Genomic DNA, 24,704 nt, shown 5'->3' with positions numbered 1-24,704 from the left:
ACAGACCACTAATTCTGCCACATTAACAGTGCCAACAAAATATTGAAAACTCAAGTGAGTCCCACCTTTGCAAATATTGGGCCTATGCTTATTTCAAACTTAAAACTAACATTTAGTTTCACTTGACTTGAAATCAAAACATTTGTCTACAAATATGCCGAACATATTTTCATTATTTTACTAACGCAACATAGTGTTGCATTTCCTAAGTACTAGGTAAATCCCTCATTTCTTGTAATGAGTTGCTTGTCATTCAGTAAAATCTTCCTTGGCAGTTTTTGCTGTGATTTGAGCAGTTGGTTGCTGTAACCTGTGCAGCTCAAAGGAAAAAGAGCTTGTCTGACAGCTGGATGGCCGGCTCTGAGTGCAGGAACTGACCAGAAAGGAAAGCCAGTTTGTGGGCATATTTGCATGGTGCTGGAACACGAATGGTGCCCGGCCAGTTCCAGTACAAGTGGCACATCTTGAAGGTCAGCCTGGTGTGGGAGCACAACAACATCACATGAGTTTTGAAGCATGTTCACAAGTCTTTTTTTGCAAGTCCAAGTCAAGTCTCAAGTCTCTGGTCACGAGTCCAAGTCAAGTCTCAAGTCTCTAAAAAATAAAAGTCTCCTATCTCTTCTGGTTGTAATGACCCTTCTATCATCTGCTGCTATCCGGTCTACTAAGAATACTGCACAGCTATGTCTAAGAAATTCAAAGCATTTACTGTATTATTATCACTCCTTTATCTATTAGCATACAGTATTGATTAGTTGTTTATTATATGATCACTTTAAACAGGATATTGCAATGCAATATGAAGAAAGAACCATGGCTGCTCTGCCCCTCTGCACTGGCCTTTTCTCTTTTTTTTGCTTTTAGAAAACCCAGATGAACAACATGGAAAATGATTTAGGTTGTCAATTATAGGTCATAAGATCTGGATGGTATAGCTCACATCTTTATGTGCAGCAAAACCTTTCTGGAACCGCATGTTTCTGAGAGAAGAACTGGTTGTTATTATTTTTTTAATTAGCTCTGTCAACTCCTGGGGGCGTGTCGACACGTCCAGACTTCCATACGAGCCTTCAGTCATATTTCACAGCAAAAACGTAAATAAACAGGAGGATTTAGCCTACAGTAGCCTGATGTGTGCCAGTTATGCAGCAGCTAGTCCCCGTGAAGGAAGGTCTGACAACAAACGGACGTTGTGTCTCACGTGTAGGCTACGGACGGTGCCGCTATTAAAAAAAAAAAAAAGCCAGTTCACTGTCGCCTGTCACTCACCCGCAGCAGCTGACTGCGCTGTCAGAGGAGCTCTGCTGCTCCTCTCTCTTTAGACACTGGTGTTTGGCTGCACTCTGTAGGAGTTCAATATGAAGATCTAACCTCCATCTGAATAACGTTACCGGCCATGTGGCGCTGCTCCGCTAGTGGTGTGTTAACGGCAAAAAAAAAAAAAAAAAAAAAAAAGATCGTCGGTCGTCCTGTCAGGAGGGAGGCACGAGCCAAAAAAATAATGATTGTTCACGAGTCTCAAAACACGAGTCCGAGTCGAGTCTGAAGTCTTTTGGGCACGAGTCCAAGTCAAGTCTGAAGTCTCTGTGGGTGCGACTTAAGTGCGACTTGAGTTCGAGTCGCAAACTCGAGTCCCCATCTCTGGCTTTAAGTGTCTGAACCGGGACACACTCATGTTCGACATGTTATAAATAACTACTATTGTTAGTGCTGCCAGTGCCAATTCTTTTCTTTAATTATGTTAATTTTATAAAACTGGGTCCTGGGGAAATATATATTCTCTCCCCAAAAAAGCAAACAAAAAAAAACTTAACAAGACAACCATTTGCCAACTAATTAATAAAACAATTACTCAGTCGTTCCTTAATTCAACAGATAGTATGAGCAACATGTTATGAAAACACCCCAGCATCAGTGTGAGCAAAAAAGAAAGGAAATAGACTATCAATACCTTTGCAAATGGTCCGGTGTGAGGTTTGCCGTGTTGTACAGAGAGATGTAGTGTGTAGGAAGTCCACAGCCCTGTCGAATGTGATGTGCCATCAGGTAGAAGTCCACCCTGCAAGAAAAATAAACAAGTTCATTACAAAGTTGAACATGTCAAGTAGAGGGCATCAGACACACAGAGCTTGGTCTTCTAATCAGAGTGCATGTATTCACTGCTGTTGCCAGGAGATGGGGCCGCAGCCTTTCAGATGCACACAGGTGATTTTACAGCACCCCTCTTCTACCAACTGCAGTGTTGGTCTGCTAAAACAATAATGGCTTAACTTTCTACATATAAGGCTGCCGTTATATCATCATCTGTTCACATGAATTTGTTTCCTTGCTTCCTTCCTTGTTTAATCCTACCCCACCTTTTACCAAAGACCAGTGTCAGCCTTCAATGTATGATGGTGATCGTTTTTCACAATTAATTTATTTGGACAGACACTGACCAGTCCCTCTGAGTGAGGGTGTGATCCAGAACAGTTCCTGGTGGAGGAGTGCCAAAGCTGTTTGAAGAACACGAGTAGAGGGTGGTGCTGATGCGCTTTTGGACCACGATGAAGACCAGTTTGGGCTCATAGCTGGGGAACTTCTCAAAGCATTTGATCAGCTGTGGAATTTCGTATTGCTCCACCATCTTCAGCTGGCCGTCTGAAACGCCGTCCCGATACACCACAATCTTCTCTGGCAAGTTGTGGTTTACCTGTACAGACGAACACACACGGATGCTATATCAGGGGGGCATTTCACCAAAGTTATGCAGTTTTCATTCAGATTAAAACGTGCAGTGTGCACTACATTGATTTTTTTCTGATCCCATATCCTGATGACATATCCAGATTTAGATCACAAGTATATTCTTATTGAGGCACTGACCCAGCTAAGAGGAACACAGAGGCCAACGGAGGGACATCAACTATGATCATTGATCAAAACAACTGGGTGTGGTTTAGGAGCAATTGAATTGCAAGACATCTTTTGTGCAGCATGTTTTCACTAGGGTCAGCAAGGTGGTCTAGTAGTTAGCCCTGTCGCCTAACAGCAACAAGGTTCTGGGTTTGATCCCCAGACCTGAGAGTTTGCATGTTCTCCTTGTGCCTCCTCCCACAGCCCAGAGACATGCACACTAGGTTGGTTGGTGACTCTAACATGTACGTAGGTGTGAATGTGAATGTTGTTTGTCTTTATGTATCAGCCTTGTGACAGACTGGTGACCTGTTCAGGGTGAACCCATCCCTCCCCCATCTCAGTGGGGACTGGCTCCAGTCCCCCATGACTCCACAAAATGATGTCATATACCCAATAGAAGTTGGAAATACTTACCTCAAAGTACTTCTGCAGTGCAGCCAGCAAGCAGACTCTGAAGCCATTGATCAGTTCCTCAGTGGGGGTCTGGAAAGTTACTCTGGAGTACCAGCGTGTCAGTGAGCTGGAGAGGAAAACATCCAATCAAGACAAACCCACCAGTGACTTTGACCCAAATGGTCTCAGAACAGGCCACAGCAGGAGAAGAAAGGAGTAGAGGTTTACCTGTTCACACTTGCGACGAAGCCCATGACAGACCGATGAGCCTTGCTGGTGTCATGGTGGACATCTACTCCAACCACCATCAAATGTTTCTATTCATGTGAGACAGGGGTTTATTATTTCCCCATCAGCTGCAGTGATGTTCCAACCTCTGACTTTCATACGACAACAATTCTTCCAGTGGTGCTACAGTGTCATTGTGTTACTTTAAAATATGCTGCAGTTTCCTAGGGCATAGACAAATACTGCATTTTAGTATTTGTCGCATACTTCCCAAATGCTGACGAATAGTCAATTTTTTAAAAATCCAAGTGGCACCACTGCTGCCAGGCCTAACTCTCTACACTAAGTTTGTCTCTGTTAATGACCATAAATACACAATGCTGTCATACATTGTGGATAAGCGTGAATTTTGTTTACCCTCGTTCAGAGTGAGAGATAGAAAGAAAAACAAAAAAAAAGAGCATGGATGCGCACCGTTCAGTTACACAAATAGACATATTGCGGAGGAGGTTTTGGGAGGATTCAGTGTGTTTACGTTTTATTAATCTTTTATACATTAGAAGTCTCACCATTATTTGCTATTCATTTTAATAAGTTCTAAAATATATTTTTCATCTTGGCCGTAAACAGATCTCAGCACTGAGTGTTTAATTTTTACTGTCAGACACTCCTCCACTCTAAATGGTGCCTTTTAATCTTGTTAGTTAACAGTCAATAATTGGGGAATAAGTGTCTGCTAACCGTCAGAAAAAAAGTCAAATTGAGCATCGTTAAATAATTTTTCAAACAATTCCATGTTCAACAACAACCATGCCATGTATAACTTAAGTTATATCCACCTTCAGTCATTGGATGCTGTTTCAAAAGCTCTGAATATGCCCCATGCTCAAACTGAAATACAAGACCAACATCGGATATAAACTGTGAAATAATTGTAATAATAATCTCGCCAATAAACATAAAGGTCCACAGGTTGCATAAAGTTTACAGGCGTCGTTTATTGGTGAGGTTCTTGTCCCGTTGCACTGTAGACACGGCGGCAGCGGTAACCGGCAGTCGCGCAACCGACGGAGTGAGATGGAGGAAGAAGGGGGATGACAACAAGAGTAGGGCTGGGTAAAAATATCGATTCAGCAATGCATTGCAATTCTTTTCTCTGCAATTCAATATCGATTCAGCAATCTTCTGAATCGATTCAAGCCCCTGGCCAGTGGGGGCGCTGCGAGCAACACCCTCGTGTGATTCGCGCTGTACGGACGGGGGCCGCACTAGACCAAACCATAACAATATGGGAGTGAGTAGCAGCAGCAGCGTTAAGCCAGCGCCTTCAAACCTGAAAGCAGATGTGGGGATTCATTTTGTATTTATAGGCGCCGATTCCGTGGGTGCTCCGGTGCTCAAGCACCCACTGACCAGGTTGAGCCACCAGATGCGCATTTCTCCGTGCCGCGAAAAAGCTAAAGTCAGACCGACAACTGCCCCCTTGTGTTAAGCACACGTTGTTATTGATATTGTAGCGTCAGACCCGACGACAAGTCAACAACATAACACAAACTTATCTGACAGCTGCTCTCACTTCTTCCTCTGCTCCTCCTCACTCACTCACCTACACACAGACAGGACTCTGTCTTCCTCACACTCACCCCAGCCCCTCAGTTTCTCATCCCACCTGCCCGTACCATACACATTGACAGTCAGTCAGAAATCACAGAACTTAAACATCATAACAAGAACATTACTGCGGGGTCGCTACAATATTTTCAGTTGTGCAGTAGGCTATTATTAATAATATTGTTTTGTATTGTTTTATTACTCAAAATGTTATGAGTTATTTTCCAAGAGGAAAGTAACACATAGCCTAATTTAAATTTAGCTGCACTGTAGTTCAGTGTTAAAGCAGTGTCATATTTTGTTATGCTATGAGTTATAATATGGCTGTTCATAAGGCATGAAACTAAACAAATAATTATTTAAAAAAAAAAAAAAACTGGTACTCTTATTTGTGTATTTCTGCTTGATACTGAATCGATATTGAAGCATTTCAATCAATATCGAATCGAATCGATATCGAATCGAATCGTGACCTAATGAATCGAAATCGAATCGAATCGTGAGATTCTCAACAATACCCAGCCCTAAACAAGAGTGACAGCATGATTAAGGTGTGGGGTGGTGGTGGTAGAAGCCAGGCTTTTGAAAAAAGAAAAACAAAAGAGACGAATACTCGACTATGACGCACAGTGTCGATTAGTGGTTTTGATAGTCAAATATTCGAATAGTCGACTATTTGGTGAAACCCCTACTGTTTCCACAGGTCTCAGTTCATCTTAGTTACAGCTGTAGCCAACAGTATCCCCTCAGACATTTCCCCCTAACCACTGTGTCTCAGTAGAAGAGCAGCTGACTTGCTGCTCTTGTAGAACATGAAGGAACTCACCAGAGGGACGCTGACAGTCCACAGCTCTCCTCCCAACTTGCTGTTTATTTGCAAGAGTACCTTCTGGGCGATGCTGCGCAACTTCTGTGGCTGGGATATTGTCCGGGCATTGATAACCTGACGACAAGTCAAGAAAACTTTTACTTTCATCAGGTAAATAATATTTTCGAATAAGAACAAATTTTCTGCAAATAGTTCCAAACTATGCAGCATTTTCTAATCTGCACAAACACTACAAACCTGAGAAGGGATGGGACTTTTAACACAGCAGAGCTTCTTAATGGCGCTGTAGAGATCATCTCTGCTGCCGAGCATGATGCACACGACGAGCTGCATGTTAGGCTGAAAACAAAGGAGACAGAAAACTTGCAGATGATGGAAGTAACTGCAAAGTAATCTTACTTTAGTGGTACCATAGGCAGTTGCTGTGGACAAACAGACAAGAATCACCGTCAGTTATTTAGGCTGTCTTTACACTGCAGGCCTTGATGCCCAATTCCGATCCGTTGCCTATATCCGATTTTTTTGACTGTCTATTTACATGTTCTATCAGAAGTGACCCATATCTGATAATTTGCATTTACACCTGCTGTGCCTGCATGAAACAACCCGCTGGAAATAAACTAGTGATTTTTTCTTTTTTAATAGGCTACAGGAGATTGTGACGTTATGATTCCATAATATTTTTAAACGAAGGTGAGTCTGGTGTTCAGAGTTTATATCCAACACGTCACTTACAAAGTGAACGTTACAAAATAACGTTAGTGAAGTGGCTGCGTGGAGCGGAGCTGCTGTGAGATGAGCAGCTGACAGTAACAGTAACGTTGTGCCACCGTTCGATCCGATATCCGTCACTCACGTAGTGAGGACAGGACAGCCTCTTGGACACATTTGTGTACATTGTTTGTTTTTCCTCTCTTGATTTCTTATCGGCTTGGTTCAGTTTTTGCCGGTAGGAAAAGGTGAAATCTGGTGTTTATCTCGCGCGCTCTCTTTTTTCACACTCCCTCGCTTGCCCTCGTATCGATCCGCATAGAAATGAATGTTACTGTAGGCCTATATGAAAACAAGAACTAGTGAGGGGGGAAAAACAGACGTGCTGACACCACAAAAATGAAACACTGTAACTCCTGTGACAGTGACTACAGCTGGCCACAGCTGACCACAGTAGTCCAGGTCAGCCCCACGTGTCAATCACGACTACAGAGGTTGACGTGAATTTATATTTTCATTGATGACGTATGACACGCATTGCCAGGAGAGATCCGATCTGTCTGTTTAGACTGCAGACGCATTGGCAGATATCCGATTTGTATCTGATTTATTTCCACATACAACGGGGGCCTGAATCTGATCTGACAATATCCGATTCAATGCACATTTGTCCCATTTACACATTCATGTTACAAATCCAATCTGAGCCACTTGAGGAAAAAATCGGAATTGGGCCACTTGAACCATGCAGTGTAAAGACAGCCTTAGTGACCTCGTTTCTGCAGCAACCAGAGGCACAGTTAAAAATAGAGGCAGAACCAATGATTTAGCCCACCCATAATTGCTATTTGGTCACAAGGGTTTGTTTTTTTATTTATGCATAACTAATCAATTTATTTACAATTTCTGCAGAATAAATATTTGCAAAAGTGATGTTAGGTGTTTATTATTTTACTATTGCATTCTACATTTCGATTTCGTACCTCACTGGTGAGCTGAGAGTGGATGCTCTTGACGTAAGTCTCAGTGCGATCATCCTTGAGCTCCACACGAATAGGTCGCTCCAGTCGTACCCCGATAGGCCCGGCCACCTTTTTAAAGGTGGAAACGAGCTCTTCAGCCTGCTCAGCACAGCGGCGAGGGTAGAAGATGGCCCATATGTTCATGGGAATCTACAAGTCAGTTGGTGGAGAAACAAATTTAATGCATCAGTCACGCAGATACACACTGATGCTTGAGGAGGGCATATACAGTAGTGACCACCATCACTGCAGACAGACGCTGGGAATTAACATTTAACCTGCTAATATTGAAAAATGTCACAATCTATAGTAGTGGCACCTCACTTCCTCTACTTTGCAGTTAAAAAGATTCATAGTTTGCATTATGACCAAATTATATTGACCAAAAATAATAAGACGGCGTGAGAGATTTGTCTGGTACTCACCGAGCTGATTGAAGCATCCCTGACAACCTCTCTGGACCACGACAGATCAGCACCAGTGGAAAAGGATGAAGACTGCAGGCAGATAGTTTCAAGGGGCAAAGTTCTACCCTTAATCTGTAACAGGGGAAACAAATACGCAACATTCTTAGATAAATTAAAGCTACTAACAAGATAAAAACAGCTATGAAACACAGAGCTACTACCTACCTGTTTCATTTATTATGTGACACTCACACAAGAATAAAGTCCATGGACACTTGACATCAGTGTCTTGCCTTACAGTAAGTGATACACATTCTTACCACAAGTATGTCTGAGCCGATCTCCAGTCCCCACCGGCTGAGCTCCTTCAAACTCTCAGGGTTGGTGCTGATGTTCTTCAGAAGTTGCTTTATTGAGTGTGTGTGCTGCTCACCGCTCATATTGATGTACATGCCCAGGTCCTACAATAAATGAAAAAGATATTCTCAGTGTGTGCAGAGATTTTATTATCAAGTTTAGTCTTATTTTCAGTCCCCTTTATCTTTTACGACAATATCTTTTTTGCTTTATGTTCCCTAATCTTAGGCACCATTAACACTTTCCATTTACTGCCATGAGTCTGAGGGTTTAGAGCAGGAGGATGGATTTACTACCTTCTCCTGAGAAAACAATAAAGATATTCTATGGATTAAGAATATATTAAGTGCTACTCTTTAATATACAGCATTTTCACAAATGCATCTCTATGACGAGTTTGTATCCACCCGGGAGAATTTAATTTTACAATAAAAATCTATATTCAACTCACTTCATGGATCAAAATCTCAAAGTGCATTTATTGTTTGGTGCCACCTTGGCTCTACCTCCTCTGTACTTTGCTGACGGATTGCCATAAAATCCATTAAATTTTTACAGTCTTCACTGGTGCTGTGTGAGCCTCTATGCAACAACACTGTGCTTCGTCTGAAAAGTTACAAGCTCTTAGACCACAACACTAGGAGAAGAACACTGTGCGGACAAATTTAATTTACCTTCATGGCCTTGAAATCCTTCCTCATTCTGTCTGGGATTCCCGTCATGAAGGAAAGCTCTGGCACTAGGAGAATCTCTCCAGTAATGATTTGCTGCAAAAGATTTATATTATAAAATGACGTGAGTAGGTTCAAGAGTGCCTCTTGCATAGAAAACCGTTTGAGCTTGTAATTTGTTTTGACTGTATGAGTTCCAGTGCATGAACATGGACATGCTTGAAAGCAGATTGCAAGACCCATTGTAGCCACAAGAGGGCGTTCTTAAGCAAAGGTTAGGGTTCTGCTCAGCTGAGTGAAATTATCATTCAGCAATTTTAATGTTATCAGTGAGACAACTGAAGTAAGGTTTCACCTTCCCTCCTGGTTTGGACCTCTCCTTTGGTCGATGCATGAGCAGGGGTTGGTCCATCTCTTTGATTGTGATTCCATAGTTCTTGCTGTTAATAATGTAGAAGGTAATAAGTAGGATGGTAATAACAATAGAATTGTGATCAAAGAATTGGCTTTTTATATGTATGTATTATATATTACAACCAGGTACAATGAAGACTTCCAGTGCTGCTTTGAAAAACATGAGTTGCTAACAAAATACACAAAACACTGCTATACTAAACTTTCCTGTTCAGCTAAGAAGACAAGAGCCGTCTCACCTGTAGTACTCCACAAAGCTGGTTTGTGAGCCATCCATCAGATGGAAGGTGTCTTTGGGTGACTTGTTCCACTCGACAGCGTCGATGCGATAAGTGCGGTTGTTGTAGCGAGTGATGACGATGCTGCCAATCAGTTCTTTGGTGCATTCGTCTTGAAAGTGTTCCTTGCTCTGCTGGTACAACATGTTCCTGAAAGACAGCAAGTGTCAAAGATCAGTTTTTTCTCTTTCAATTCAAACTGAAAACCTGTGCGCCTCCTTTCTGGCCTTTTCTGTACCAGCAGAAAGGGCAAAGAAAGGCCAAGGTTTTTCATTATGAATAATCTATAGACTTGATGAGCCTGTTGCATTTGTCAAGTCGCTGCCCTCCAACTCACCTCTTCAAAGCAAATCCTCAGAGGGTTAGGCTAAAGTGGTCAACGCTTCATTTCAGTCCCAAAGGACAAGAACGTCAAATCTTGCAACATGGTACTTAAATATGAATGACTATGAAGCAGGACTAGACATTCATATGTGCAGTTTGGTCATGGTACAGTCAGTGTTTAAACTTGCATAAGCATGTCTGAGTACCCATACATACAACACACAGAGCAAATGGTGTTAAAGATGCATTCTTCATTTTATTATAGCCTTCAATTGGAACCCAGATCGTTGTTGTTATAATTTTTCCAACCAATTCTACTGGATATTTTACATGCAAACACTTTTCAGCTCAACATCTGTAGATTAGACATCTTGCCCCCGAGGATGTCACCTTCGTAACACATTTTCTGATTAATATTATCAGGTTGCCTTTTGGCATTGGGGTTAAATCCAAACTAGGGCAGAGCTTAGCTTTTCACTTTGACACAAAATCCTCCGCCGTTGTCTGGTCTGTGAATTCTCAACACTCTGCTCCTCTATGATCTGACTCTGCTCTACTGCTGCAGACATTTTCAGGTTAGGATTACAGTTTCTGCCTAAGTAGCATTTTATATGTTGGATCTTTAAAATTTGATGAATGTGGGCACTGGCACTGACACAAATGTTTTTTAGGGTTTGAAAATTCAAATTTAACAACTTTTTCATAATAAAATAACCCACTTTGACAATGTCATCTAAACTTCCAAATCAAAAGCTCATTAGCATTTTCTCATTTGCTGAGTAAACTCACATGACATCCAGCACAGAGTCGTTCCGCAGGACTTTGTGAGACACATCTATACACAGGAACAAGCCTCCATCTGTGCGCTTGATGGCGGTTGAATAACCTGGCCACACTTGAAGCCTGAAAAAAAAAAAAAAAACAGGCAAATAGGACAATGAATAAAGAGATATCATTATGTTTATATGACCTAGGAATTTAAATACAACTCTACTAACCGATGCTTTCCAAGAACGACTGCACTTTCTGGATCGTAATGATTTCGTCCTACGGGTTTCAGTCCAATGATTTTCATCACCCTTAATGAAACAAGAACAAACTCGGTCACACCATCTGATCATCTAAATAGTAAACAAGAGTGAAGTGATTATGGCGGCTGAGATTATGTCATTAAAGGGCTTTTGTGAGTAACAGGATAATTTATCAATTTCCTAAAGCAGTCTGGCTTTGTGAGAAACAGGCCAAGAGGAGCATACAGCTGGAGGCAGATGACAGAACAACTCTGGGCAAATTACATGTTGATTTTTTATGTTTCGATATATGATAATGCTATATCACTTTTTATTACATGAACTTAGCAAAATATTAAAGTTGTATGTGCTAACGTTTTGAGAGCCAGCTACAAAGATAAACATACTGGGCTTCATTATCTCACTTAAATTGATTTATTAGGGCAGGTCTACCAATTTAGTCTGCAACTGTCTTGTTTGTTAGGAATTGCCTGGTGATGACAAAACCTTAGCAACACCCAGCCACCACAGGTTTCTCTATGCCAATGACCAAGGACCTAAAACTATATTAAAGCAGAAGTGAGTGATATATTTGTGTTAATATAAGTCTTAAATAGTTATATCTTCCGACAGCAATCACTTACATAGAGTGTTTGGTCTGAAACACGGGTCTGTCAGTCCCTCTGCTCTGCTCTGAGCCGAAGAGAAAACATTTATCGTATCCTACAGTTTTTATCCAATGAGGAGAGAGAACGGCATGCAGGGCTGTGTGTGCAGCCAAGGAACGCCGTGAATGTGGTGACGTAGCGACGAGGACTGTTATGGTGCGTTCAAGGAAACTCGTATTTTTCCGACTGTGAAGTGGTACCAGTTCGATCTGGTACGAGTTCACCGGTCGGAAGTTACGAGTGGCCGTTATAGTGACTTTCACCGGTAAAACAGGTCGGAAAAACACGAGTGGGTTGCCTGGAACGCTACAAAGTCGTAAGTTGTGACTTGAAGCTGTAATTTACGATTTCAAAAGCCTGCCTGGAACGCAGCATTAGCGAAAACGACCGGATCACTCACTTCTGCTTTAAATGTACTTTTTCACAGTTTCAAAGTTCAAAGTTCGTTGAATCAGGAAAAATATATCCAACACTGAATTAAAGTTGGGTCATGTTTACGAGTGGATGGAGGGTAATTATAACTTGACAGGTTAGTTTGAAGGTTATTGCCATTATTTACTGGTGCTATTTAATGTCATCCATGTGTATTTCTGCAGGTGTATTTAAATATGACAGCTTATTAAAATCTAAAGTGATTCATCCAGGCCAAACAGAAAAAAAGGTTTCATTTGACATACCTCCTGAGCACCACATTATAGAACGGGATGCATAAATCTGAGTTAGGTGGCAAAATCTTCGTCATCTGGATTTTGATTTGTATTTCCTCATTATCGGTCCGTCTCAAACCCTTGAGAACGACCACCTGCAGATCGGTAGTAAATAGAGCATCAGGTGTGAGGTGCAGAATCCAGGCAGATTTTGTTTCACGCATTTCTGCACAGCAAGAAATATGAATTATGATCTACATACACAATTTAGAATCAGCTCAGAGCTTCACTCCTGCAGGATTTTTCCTGAGAAAAGTCGGTGATTTCCTTTTCTCCGGGCTTTTTATGCATTTATTTTGAGGAGCAAAGGGACTGTCGGGTGGAATCTAACCCAGGGTTGCTGCAGCAGGTGTGCTCTAACCAAGTGATATATACGCTGCTCGCGGCTCAGCCTATTTAATCTTCAAAATTAAATAGGCTGAGCTGCAGTAACAGTCACAGTAACAGTCACCTGTTACCGTTACCATATCGACAGGCTAACATGTCCTTTTTAGTTTATAATCTCCTCTCCTTTTGTCAATAAACACACCTGACGGTGCTGCATCCCAACTACATAGCTGTTAGATGCTTGGCTGTTTGCCTGTTTCAATGTCCCACATCCTTGAGTTTTACAGGTGCATCTAAAACTAGAATATCATGGTCTATTTCCAGTAGTTCAAGTCAAGTAGCCCCAACCAAGTATTGAGTACATACAGTATAGATGGACATACTATTCAGAAGACCAACATTACCACCATATAGGGCTGGGCGATACATCGAATATACGCGATGTATTGCGGCTAGTCCCCTGTGGGAAATCGAAAATGACTATATCGTGAATACTCAAGTATGCACTCAATTGTCACGCAGTTGCTTTGAGTCCGGGCGGGGTTTTCTCACTCTTTCTCGTCTCTCTGCACAGAGAGATAAAACAAGCGCCACGTAGTTACGTACATCACATTCTGTCTTGCGTGCAACGTCATACAGCATGAAGCATGTAGCAGTGTCTCAGCTGGCAGAAATCTCGGGTAGCGACAGCAGCAGGTAAAAAATGGAGGAGGAAGAATTAATTTCAAAATTACATGATGTTGGGGCGGTGCGTGGCGCAGTGGTTAAAGCGGTCGCCCCATGTAGAGGCTACAGTCCTCAATGCAGGCGTCCCCGGTTCGAAACCTGCGTCGGGCAGTCAAATAAGCACTATGTGCTGTCAAATAAAGGCAAAAAAGCCAAAAAATATACTTTAAAAAAACTGCTTAATAACTGCTCAAAAAATACAGTTTTGATAAATTTGTTTAGTTATGATTTCACCCTTTTGGCAGAATGTTTAAAATCAGCATATATTAATGCAGTATGAACAGTAATGTTTTAATGTAGACACAGAATCATCTTACCGACATGATTATATGCATCAAAGCGTTAAAGGCTAAGGTAAAATATCGGGACATGACATTAGTAAAAGGCCATATCACCCAGCCCTACCACCATATTAAAAATGCTTTTTTAAATTGATCTTTCTAGTTATATAAAAACAATTTGAGATACTGAATTTTAGGACTAAGCCATAATCTTTACAAATAAAAGAAAGTAAATAAATAAATAAAGACATGAAATATTTAATTCTGTCTAATGGATCTATGTAATGTATTAGTTTCACTTTTTTGAATTGAATTGCTGAAATAAATAAACTTTTCCATGATATTCTAATTCACTGAGACACACCTGTACACTGCAGACGCGTCCAGGAAAAACCCTGAGTAAATACACCTTAGTCAGTCAGTTGGCCACAAAAAGAAAACACTGATACCCACGTCTTTCAGTTTAACAGGCAGGTAGAGTATGGAGCCATCAAAGGCCACAACATCCCCTGTGGTTGAGCGGTGATCCTTCATCATGCCGAAACGCATTGCCATTGATTCAATATTTGGACTGAAAAACATGATCAGAAATACACTCAACTCCTAAGAATACACACAGAGGTTGTTGGTGCCAATTATTAGTGTAGACTGTCAATGTGGGTTCAACAATGGCTACTTTGTGATAACCTTGTGGCACTTATCCTGTCTCCTCCTAGTTGGCTTTTTTATTTCTACCAGTAATATTTGCCTCATAGAGGGAACCAAAAATCAATGATTCTTGGGGGTACTTACGTGAACGTCACATGGTACTGATAGACGGCTTCATTCATGCAGCGAATTGGGATGTGGTTTGAGGCAATACTTAAAGGAGCTCCTTTTGTTCCAGCCTTGTTAAGTGGTTCACTGAATGCATATGCACAAACAGATCATTTCAGCAAAAGACACATGAGCAGTCAATTACCCTGAATCATGAGTTGTACATTTCTTTAGACCTCAAGTGTCCATAATACAGCTGGAGGAAAACGTTCAGGACTTTACTCACTGGACTGCCTCCATTTTCAGCTCTCTCTGTGCTGGTGCACCAGCTGAAAGCTCTGGGACATCTTGAGTGGTGGGCACAGGGGGGGTGGCTGCTTCATATAATTTAATTAGACATATTAAAGGATGGGTTTACAAACAAGTTATTTTAAATGCCCTAATATCCAATCTTAATCTCAATAAATTTAATCTCTAGTTCGTTTCATAACCAGTTCACCTACCCGCATGGGATGGCTCAGAGAACGGGGGTGTGGGTGGTTCAGAAGCAGGAGGAATTGATTCAACTCGACCTGGCGGAAAGGAAGGCAGCGTTGCCCGTCCTCTTCCTAATCCAAGCTGTGGCATTGCTGCTCTTCCAAGTCCCAACATTGTCTGCGGGCCCAAACCTCGGCCACGGAAACTGTAGGATTGCATACATGTCATCACCACCAATAATGGTTAAACGGTTACATGAAAACAGTTCATGCTTAGTTGATGTTATATGAAATACTGGAATGGCCAACAAGAGACGATCTTTACTGTAGGAAACTCTAGACATAACATTGTGGGAAACTGTATATTATTATCCAACCACATGAGGAAGGGTCAGAAGCTGCTCTTCAAAGATTGGAGAATTGACCAGTGTCTTTACTAGGCCGAATTGCAATTATTAAAATGAATGTTTAAAAAGCTGCCACACCTTCAGAATTATTAATTATGATCAGAATTATGATTTTTTAAATTTATTTGTTAAAATAATGTAAAGCTGGGTTTTCACTACCAGTTACAATTACTTTGCACCCCTTTCCACTACAGTTACAACTCTCGACTCTGTTTAGGTGCTTTTCAATCACAGCTGAGTTCTTCATATTTCCTCCTCAGTAAAAACGAAACTTAGCGCCACTCTTTAAAAAAATCCTAAAAGGAAACACTGAACTGCTATCAATTGTTCCTTATGAAAGGCTATCCCATGTGGTGCAAGGAACGAGTGGCCATCAATAATAAGTATTGGTGTAAATTAAGATACCCCCCCATTTTTTTGTTTTTGTTTTGTCCTTTATATGCGTTTCTGTTTTGGGTGTTTATTATGTTATGTTGTATTATCTTTAGTGCTGTCAAAGTTAACACGTTCATTTTGGAGATTAATTTTAAACATTTAACCCGTTTAAAAAAAATTAACGCAATTAACGTTGTTTTGTTTACTTCCGGTGCAAGCAAAGCATGTACACGCTGTAGCGCTGTTATTCTTCACTTTATTCAGTTTTAATATTTTTTCATGCGAGTAAGTTACCGTTTAGATGACCAATATGCGGTTAGTTTATCCACATGATGATGAAGTTTGCTCCGACGACGTTCTCGGAGCAGTGACCCTCCACCAGCAGCGACCGTAGCGGAGCATCACAGAGGCAACAGAGGTCTGCGGAGCCGGTCGGCCGGGTAACAGCGGCGTCCCCGGGGTAAGACAGAGAGCCCATTAACTTAACCGCAGGGCTTTAGAGGTTCACCGCCGGCTGCTTTCATTCTTTCTAGATTAGTTATTGAATGTTTGTTTAGTTGTTGATGAGTTTGTTTGAACGACAGTGAAACTTCATGTGTGAATTGGACACAAGAGCAGCGCTGCCTTGGAGATGTACACAAATCACCACCTACAGATCAATAAATAAAACAATGAACCGATCGGTCTATAGCTATTCAATTTAATTTACGGAGGGAAATTCAGTGATGTGGTTGTTTTTTCGTGCACGTCCGCAGCACAGCTTCGTAGGAAAAAAGGAAAAACAAAATATGTTGGTGCATGCCCATAAGTGGTCTGGAGTGGTCTTGATGGTTTTGATATTCAAACTGCACTTCAACACGGAGGCCTGGATTTTGTTATTATTTCTGTTGGAGGATATAAGCAAGTGGCCTTTTTTGTGCCAATTTTGTTCTTCACAGGAAAGAACCTGTGTTTAAAGTTTAAAGAAAGCCATTAAAATAGTCTTTGAATTTAAATATACTTTTTTGTGTTTATTCTACACTAATTTGATGATTATACGTGAATACATTTTCGTTATAAGCTCAAGTCGTAAGAGGACAAATGCAGTTTATTCGTTTATAAATTAATCATGATTAATTACAGAAAATATTAGATTAATTAGTTAATTTTTTTCAAATCTATTGACAGCCCTAATTATCTTGTGTTGTATGTTGTGCTTGTGACAGCGGAAGGCTGTGACTTTGTGTTACTTTTCTGATGAGCTTGTCTTCTTGTCGCAAAACGAAAATTAAAAATAAGATGCTCACACTTTCACAGAAATTACAACATATACAACAAGCAACATAACAAGGTCATTACAGAGTTGTTCTTATTTTTCTGTTGTGTATGTTACATTACATCCCCACCCCCCCTCACAAATCACCTTTGTCTTATAAATGTCTATAATTTACTTATAAAGCGAAGGGGTTAGGATGCCACAGACACCCCGTTAGTCAATAGATTTTTACCCCTCTGCCTCCTACCTGCCGTCTCTGCCGGTCACTCCTTCAGGTTTGCCAGCACTCTCTGGGCTGCTGATGACACCTACGGGGGCACCTTGTGGCTTCAGGTCTCCCATATCTCCAGCTGCTCCTCTTCCTGCAATAACATTTAACACTTCCATTCTCGTGGTTCTTGTGCACGTACTCAAACTAGTTAAGTCAGCCTTACTAATTAATCTCCATTTGTTCAATATTACACTTTTTAAACCACATATACACCAAGTTGATAACTACATGTGTTAATATCAAGGGGGCAGTTGTCGGTCTGAGAAGTGAAGCTCACTTCCGCGTTCAAAAAACTGCAATCCCCTCGGCTGTCGCTGGGGGCTGGCTCCAGAAGGGAGCAACTCCAATTGAGCCCCATGTTAAAATAGCCGATTTTACAGCTTAAAAAAACATATTTACAGCCTGGTACATTTTATTTTTTTGGTCTTAACCGATAGTTTCTACCCCCGCACACACTCTGAGGGGGGTGAATTTTTTTTTAACTCTACTGTTTTACTATTATTAGGTTTAAAGTTCTGGCCAATTAGGGCGCAGAACCGTTGAGTGACAGGTCCGGAGACCGCTGCTACGAGGCCAGTGGGCGGGCTCTCGGCCGGCCAACGGCCGCACCGCTCCAAATATGGCAAGTAGAATCCAACATGGCGCGGTTCAAACCCCCGTAGTAGCGGCACAAAACAGACTCACCAAAATCAATGGGTGGCGTCACGGGTGCTACGTCCATTCTTTTTACAGTCTATGGTTAATATACTGGACCTTGTATTTAGTTCTGCTCACTTCATACAATTTCTTTGAGACAAACCTGTATGCACCATAACCCAAATCCTCCCAGTCTAAACAAGTTGCAGCATTAGAAATGAATTAAGGATTGGTCTGTTGTCCAGAAAAAGTTGCCCATTGATGATACACCTACACCCATCTGACAGTTACAGCTGCAAACAAATTCCAAGGTCATGTAAAATGGATATAATAAACTTGTAAGTACAGACCTACTGGCAATGTTCCTCTTCCCCATGAAGTAACTGAGGGGTCAATGCCTATTCCTCGAAACATGGACACCAGCGTTGACCCTTGACCTTGGGTTGGCATGTCGATCTGTAAGCAGACAAAAACCATTGCAGCTCTTACAGAGGGTTAATAAAAAATATTCAGAAGTTCATACACACATCTCTGGCTCTCACCTCTTTAGGGATCAATGACTTCACGTCTTGCGCTGTGGCTTCACATGGAGGCATCTGTTTTTGCTGTGGCTCCAGAACAGGCAGGATAGCGCCTCTTGCCACCCCTACCTTCGGCTCAGCTGCTGGGAAGAGCAGTCCTCTGGCTCGTCCAACTCCTCCATCCTCAGACTGCAACAACAGTCCTCTGGCTCGTCCAAGCACAGGTTCAGTGGGGGGAACAGTCACTCCTCGTCCTTGTGGGATATCACCAGTGGTGGGGAAACCTCTGGCTCGTCCTACACCGGGCCCTTCTGTAGAGAGCAGCAGCCCTCTACTACGTCCTACAGCCAGCTCCCCAGGCTGTAGTCCCCTTCCGCGTCCCAGCCAGGGGACGCCCGTCATACCACTAAGGTCAGGAAGCTTGTTTGGATCCATTCATTCAATCGGATACCACCAATTGACACAACAATGGGGTAACTGCAGGGAACATCCAATAAAAGTTAGCAGCACCTGTGATGTATTACAAATGGTGCATGTCAAGGTCACTAACGAATTACTAACTAGGTTGCCTCAGTGCTGCCAGGAATAATCCTGATTGGCCCAGGCAAGCTCAAACTTACCTGACCAAGAGACTCAATAACACCATCAATGCAGCTCATTTGCTCAGTAGGCCTAAATGTTCATTACATACACTGTGTGCAGAGATACTATACCCAGATTATGCAAACATGCAGAACTAAATAATTTCTAAATATAATACCTAGAGTTTTTCAAATACACACAAAAATGGTTGTAGAAAATGGATGGTAGCTGTATAGAATTTAAGGTCAATGTGAAATTACAAATAACATATAGGCCTATAAAAAAAAAAAAAAAATTTAAAAAATAAAATATAAATCCATAATTAGCCTAATAAAAAACATTTGAAACAGAGATGAAGGATTTTGCAGCTGTTCTGTTCCCACACGTGTCACTGTGACACTGTGACTGTGCTGGTCATGAAAGGACTGCGTGGCTGCTGTAAACTATGGAGGGAAAATAAACCCACTGGCACTGTGGCGATGATAGCAGCTAATAGGCGGTGGCGTCTTCACTTAGCCTACATCCTCATCAAATTGCCCCTGACATTTCACAGAGACCTAGCTCGTACAGTGTATCCCGTCAATGGCACGTTAGTTAAACTAAGCTAATCAACAATAGACGGAATCGATTCATTTAGTACTGCAATTATCACCTGACAAAACGGTTTCATATCGGCCTTTAGCTTAGCCCTAACGTTAGCTAACACTGACGGCTGCTAGCTGACTGAAACACGTGCTCGAGAAAATGACGCAGCTGACGCTAAAAAAAAAAAACCGCGAAATTAAGTAAAACCAAAAATACCAACATTAACTCAATATATTTTCAATAAACAATAATACAGTGTTAGTTATTAGCAGGAAAGCTTATCACCTGACCTTTCATCCAAAGATGTGCCTTTTACCTTGAACTGACTGTTGATTGACTCACTGGTCTGATGATGAACCGGGGTCGACAGGTGGTGTCTGCCTCCCGATGCCCTTATTGGATGGCCTGTAGAGACCGAGCAGAGGGGCATTGGTTTACTAAACCTGCCAATCACTTATTTCCAAACTGCATGGTATAGTTTTGTCGCCCTCTGCTGGTATTCACCCGTGGTGACACAACATCTGAGCAAGACAAGTTTTTTTTTTTTTTTTTTTTTTTATTGAAGTAACTTCAAAATACAAACATTTAAGGCACATTGGTAGTGTATACATTCACAGTGCTGAATCAGCTATCTTGATCAATCAAGAACAAAAAGAAAAGAAAAGAGAACGTGAGGGTCTCAGTCCACAATAGTAAATAAGTCCAGCAAAGAAAATAACTTTAGGGCATTTTTGCTTTTCATGTAAGATTTTTTATACATTCTGAGTTCGTTTATCCATCCATTGAAGTGGGGTTTCACTTTGAGGTATTTGCATCTGTTGATGAAGTGTTTCCCAAGGGAAATTAAAATGTTCACCAAAAAGTCCAAGTTCTTTTCCTTTAACTGTAGTCCAACCTTGATCGACATCCAATTTAGTGGGGGCAAAATAATGTGTTTAGATAACAACCAGTTTTGAAATGAAGTCCAAAATTGTACAACACACTCACATTCAAAGAAAATATGTTCTACTGTTTCGATATCATTCTCACAAAAACCACACATATTATTATCCAAATTAAATCTAATATGTAGGAAGTGGTTTGATGGATAAATGTCATTCAGTATTTTAAATGTGATCTCTTTTGTTTTCTGAGGGACAGGATAAGACAAATATCGCTTTCTAATCGTTCTTGCTTCCACAACATTGTAATCTTTCAAAATATATTTTCTTTTTAGTTGACAAGGGTAATACTGTTCAGTTAAAATATTTCTAATAAATTTATTAGAGAATACTTTACTACCTAGACTAATTCCTAACACACTTAGTGATCTCATTACAAAAGTATTAGAATATAGCTATCAGCAGCTGTTGAGTCATTGTTTTAAAAGGAACCGGAATGGCTTTGATTATTTTATTGTAATCCTTAATTGAAAACTGAAAATTATATTTGACACAAAGGTTTTCATGAGTAAGGAAATCGCCATGATCATCCATCAAATGAGAAACAGCCCAAATTCCTTTGTCAAACCAGGTCCCCCAAAACAATGATTTACGATTGGACAGTATATATCTATTATTCCACAAGGGTGAGTTGTGAGGGGTAAAATTGTGCTTATATATTAAGTTCCAGTAAAGGAGAACTTGTTGGTGATAATCTGAAAGTTTCACAGGCAGTTTAGACATATTATAGTCACACCGCAACAAAAAATCAATGCCTCCCATTTTTTGAAAAATTGCATTAGGAATGCTAAACCAAAATGAGTCTTTGTACAAAATAAATGAATTGAGCCATTTTAATTTTAAAACACCATTCATAACTGAGAAGTCTATAGCATTTAAGCCACCCTCTTCAATACTTTTAACCACATCAGCTCTTCTAATATACTGGCATTTGTTTTTCCAAATGAATTTAAAGTTTAAATTATTGATAAGTTTAATCATTTTGTCTGAAATTTCCAGTGAAAAAGCAGGATAAATAGCTCTTGACAAACTCTCCATTTTAGAGAGCAAAACCCTCCCAAACACAGTGATGTCCCTCTGTAACCAAGAGTTTAGAATGGTTTTACATTTATTCAGATTTTTAGAAACATTTTCACTCTCCCTTACTATTTTATTTCTAGTAATAACTATGCCTAAATATTTAACTTGTGTTTTAATTGCAATGTTACATATTGAGAGTGCCGACTGATCATGAAGGGCAAATATTTCACATTTATCAATATTAAGTTTCAAGCCTGATGCTTTGGAGAATTGATTTATGATATCTAATACTTTGGGAATTTGTCCTTCATTTTTTAAAAATAAAGTCGTATCGTCAGCAAATTGACTAATTATAAATTTTTTTCCTAAAATGTCTATACCTTCAATATCACTATTTTTTATCATAATTGATAATACATCTGAGCAAGACAAGTAGCCTACCCCAAAGTAGCACAGCCGTCTGTAGATGACTGTCATCGCAGACTCATGACGTGGTGAGGTCCATGTTGTTGGAATAATTAGCCTTAAAGTAAGAATTAAATGATCCAATACTGGCATCCCAATGCAAACAAACTTAAGTAAAGGGGAAACAAATCGAAACAACAAATATTCATCATTAAAAATCTCCACAGGGGGTTTATTCTGTGTCTGCAGAACAGATAGCCTATGGCCCACCAGAATCACTGGGGAAGTAGGCTATTTATTCATAATAATGGTTATTGTTTTTTAAACCTAAAATACACAAGATAGAGAATTAACAATGAGTAAAGTGAACCAGATGATGGATTTCAGCCTTCATGGAAATTAGTTCTGTATTTGCTATGTGTTGCCTATCACCACCATTTAGTCATTCATGAGAATTAACCCATGATGACAAGTCTGACAAATCTTGGCTTTCACATAACGAGCTCACATCAGAACTGTGATCATTTATTGACAATGATTGACAATAATGAAAAGATGCTCTAACAAAAACTCAAGGTCTCATACTGAAATGTAGCTATTTGGATCTCTTTGTTATAGGCTATAAAAAGGGAAATGTCTGTGGAGGTGGGAGATGACATGGGTTCAATTCGCAACTGGTGCAAAATGAAAATTATAATTCCTCTTGTTTCATTTTGTTTTTTTTCTCTCTCTCTTTTATCCTGTTGCTATTTGCTGCTGCTGCTGCTGCACAAATTTAAATTTCCCCACTGTGGGACAAATAAAGGAATCTTGACTTAAGGTCAACTGTCCTGGCTTCATATTCTCCTGTTTGTTGCTCAGAATTTGCCTAAATTTGCCAAAAAAATAGCCCAGACCCGTCCCATCGCTGCGCAGCAGCTAGCCTATTAGTCTTAAACTTTTCAAATAATCACCAAAATGCTCCCAATAGTATTGAGGTGATGACTTTGTGCTCTTACCTGCACTTTGCAGAGAAAATGTAATCACTGCTCCTGAAACGAATCATTAGCCTACTCTGCTTCTTTTAGGCTACATTAGGTTTTTTGAGGAGGGACCGGGAGGGACCAGATGGGAAGATGTGTCTCATCACACTGCTGTCAGATTAACTCTCCTATTGAGTCTTTTATTATTATTATTATTATTATTATTATTATTATTATTATTATTATTATTATTATTATTATTATTATTATTATTATTATTATTATTATTAACAGTTGAGATTATGATTTTAAAGTTTTTTTTTGTTGTTGTTGTTTTTTCAGACTGAAGGACCACAAACCTAAAACCAAAAGTGAACCCAAGGGCACTGTAAATGATTTTAGTTTAAAGGAATGCAATGCCATCTGTTGATCTACTGCAACAAATGTAAACATTTCCAGAGTCTGGTTAGGTTAACACCAAATTACGTGAGATGTGAAGGCAATTGAAATTGATCGTGCTTGTTGTATATTGACTCACTTGCCTGCTTCACAGGAATGGACAAACTAGAAGGTCTATAGTCATACAATATTTTGTCAATATTCACACATCTATTGTCGCTGCACATGAAGGGTTTCCCAACACAACTACCTTATGTGACTGCAGTCATGATCAGCACTCAACCACTAAAACCACTGCTGATCATGGTTTCAACTCTAAACCTCAAACACTGACCTATTACAGTAGAGCCTATTACTACAGTTATTTACAGCATTCTTGTAATCTACTAACTACTAATGTTTTTGCTAATGGACTCACCATACTTATTTAGAATGAACTATTAAAAATGTGACTTTCCAATTGGGTTTAACATCACTGATGTGGCTATAATGATGCAGAGCTGGATTTTTAATTGTGACCTTATCATAAATGTTGTGACCTTATGACAAAATCAAATGCTCGTTTATGTTATTAAATGTACCTTATCCATTTGTGGTTTGATAATGAAATTTAACAGAGTAAACAAAGGCCAATAAAGATAACGTTTCATTGAGATAAAGGGGTTTAGGATGACAGGAGCAACGGGCATGATTTTAGCTGGGAAAACAAACAATAGGTAAAAGGATTAAAGCACAGGTGGAAAACATCTTTGGGTCTTATATTTGTTTGCTATTCGAAGGTGATCATCCCACTTAATAACACACCAATACTCTGTGTGTCATTCATTGGTCATTTTGTGCTTCTGCAACAAAGTGTTCTTCTATGCAGCCCCTCACTTATTTTGTTGTCATGATGAAATTATGTGTTTGTTGCCCAGCTCCCGCTCTGTGCCTGATTATGTCACTTTAATAAGGTCATGTTCGTAAATCCTCCATTTGCTGCCAAGAAAACAAGATAAACAATGTTTATATCCTCCTTGGCCACTGAGGAGGGACAATCTCCACCTGTCTGCCTTCAGCTGTAATCTACATCCAAGGAACAAACATCTGACTTCAAACTGCCTGACTGATAACATTATGTCAGTTCATGTCAAAGGCACATGCATGGGCTCTGAGTTGACATTAGCATTACCTGTCATGACTCATGCAGCCTGTCTGGCTGTGGCACTGCTTTGACATTTCAACATCAGAAAATGATTGACATGTTGTAAT

At 40.3% G+C, this 24,704-nt stretch overlaps 1 protein-coding gene across 1 annotated transcript; it reads right to left on the bottom strand.

Annotated features, from left to right (window-relative positions):
* Positions 1-319: 319 nt before the first annotated feature.
* piwil2 (piwi-like RNA-mediated gene silencing 2) lies at positions 320-18,994 on the bottom strand (the record flags this gene model as incomplete). The annotated part of the gene is made up of 23 exons (XM_083978627.1): positions 320-476; positions 1,952-2,059; positions 2,439-2,692; positions 3,313-3,418; positions 3,520-3,608; positions 5,957-6,073; positions 6,197-6,298; positions 7,654-7,842; positions 8,118-8,231; positions 8,420-8,560; positions 9,131-9,220; positions 9,483-9,567; positions 9,781-9,969; positions 10,933-11,046; positions 11,142-11,222; positions 12,499-12,623; positions 14,316-14,433; positions 14,655-14,765; positions 14,905-14,995; positions 15,122-15,300; positions 17,379-17,489; positions 18,385-18,494; positions 18,581-18,994. The coding sequence occupies 23 exons, from the start codon at positions 18,992-18,994 to the stop codon at positions 320-322; spliced, it is 3,195 nt and encodes a 1,064-aa protein (XP_083834753.1).
* Positions 18,995-24,704: the final 5,710 nt, after the last annotated feature.

This window comes from Trachurus trachurus, assembly GCF_905171665.1.
Source record: "Trachurus trachurus genome assembly, chromosome: 9".
Taxonomy (NCBI): Eukaryota; Metazoa; Chordata; class Actinopteri; order Carangiformes; family Carangidae; genus Trachurus; species Trachurus trachurus.
The sequence above is the reverse complement of the archived record's forward strand: the minus strand, read 5'-3'. Positions and strand labels throughout refer to the sequence as shown.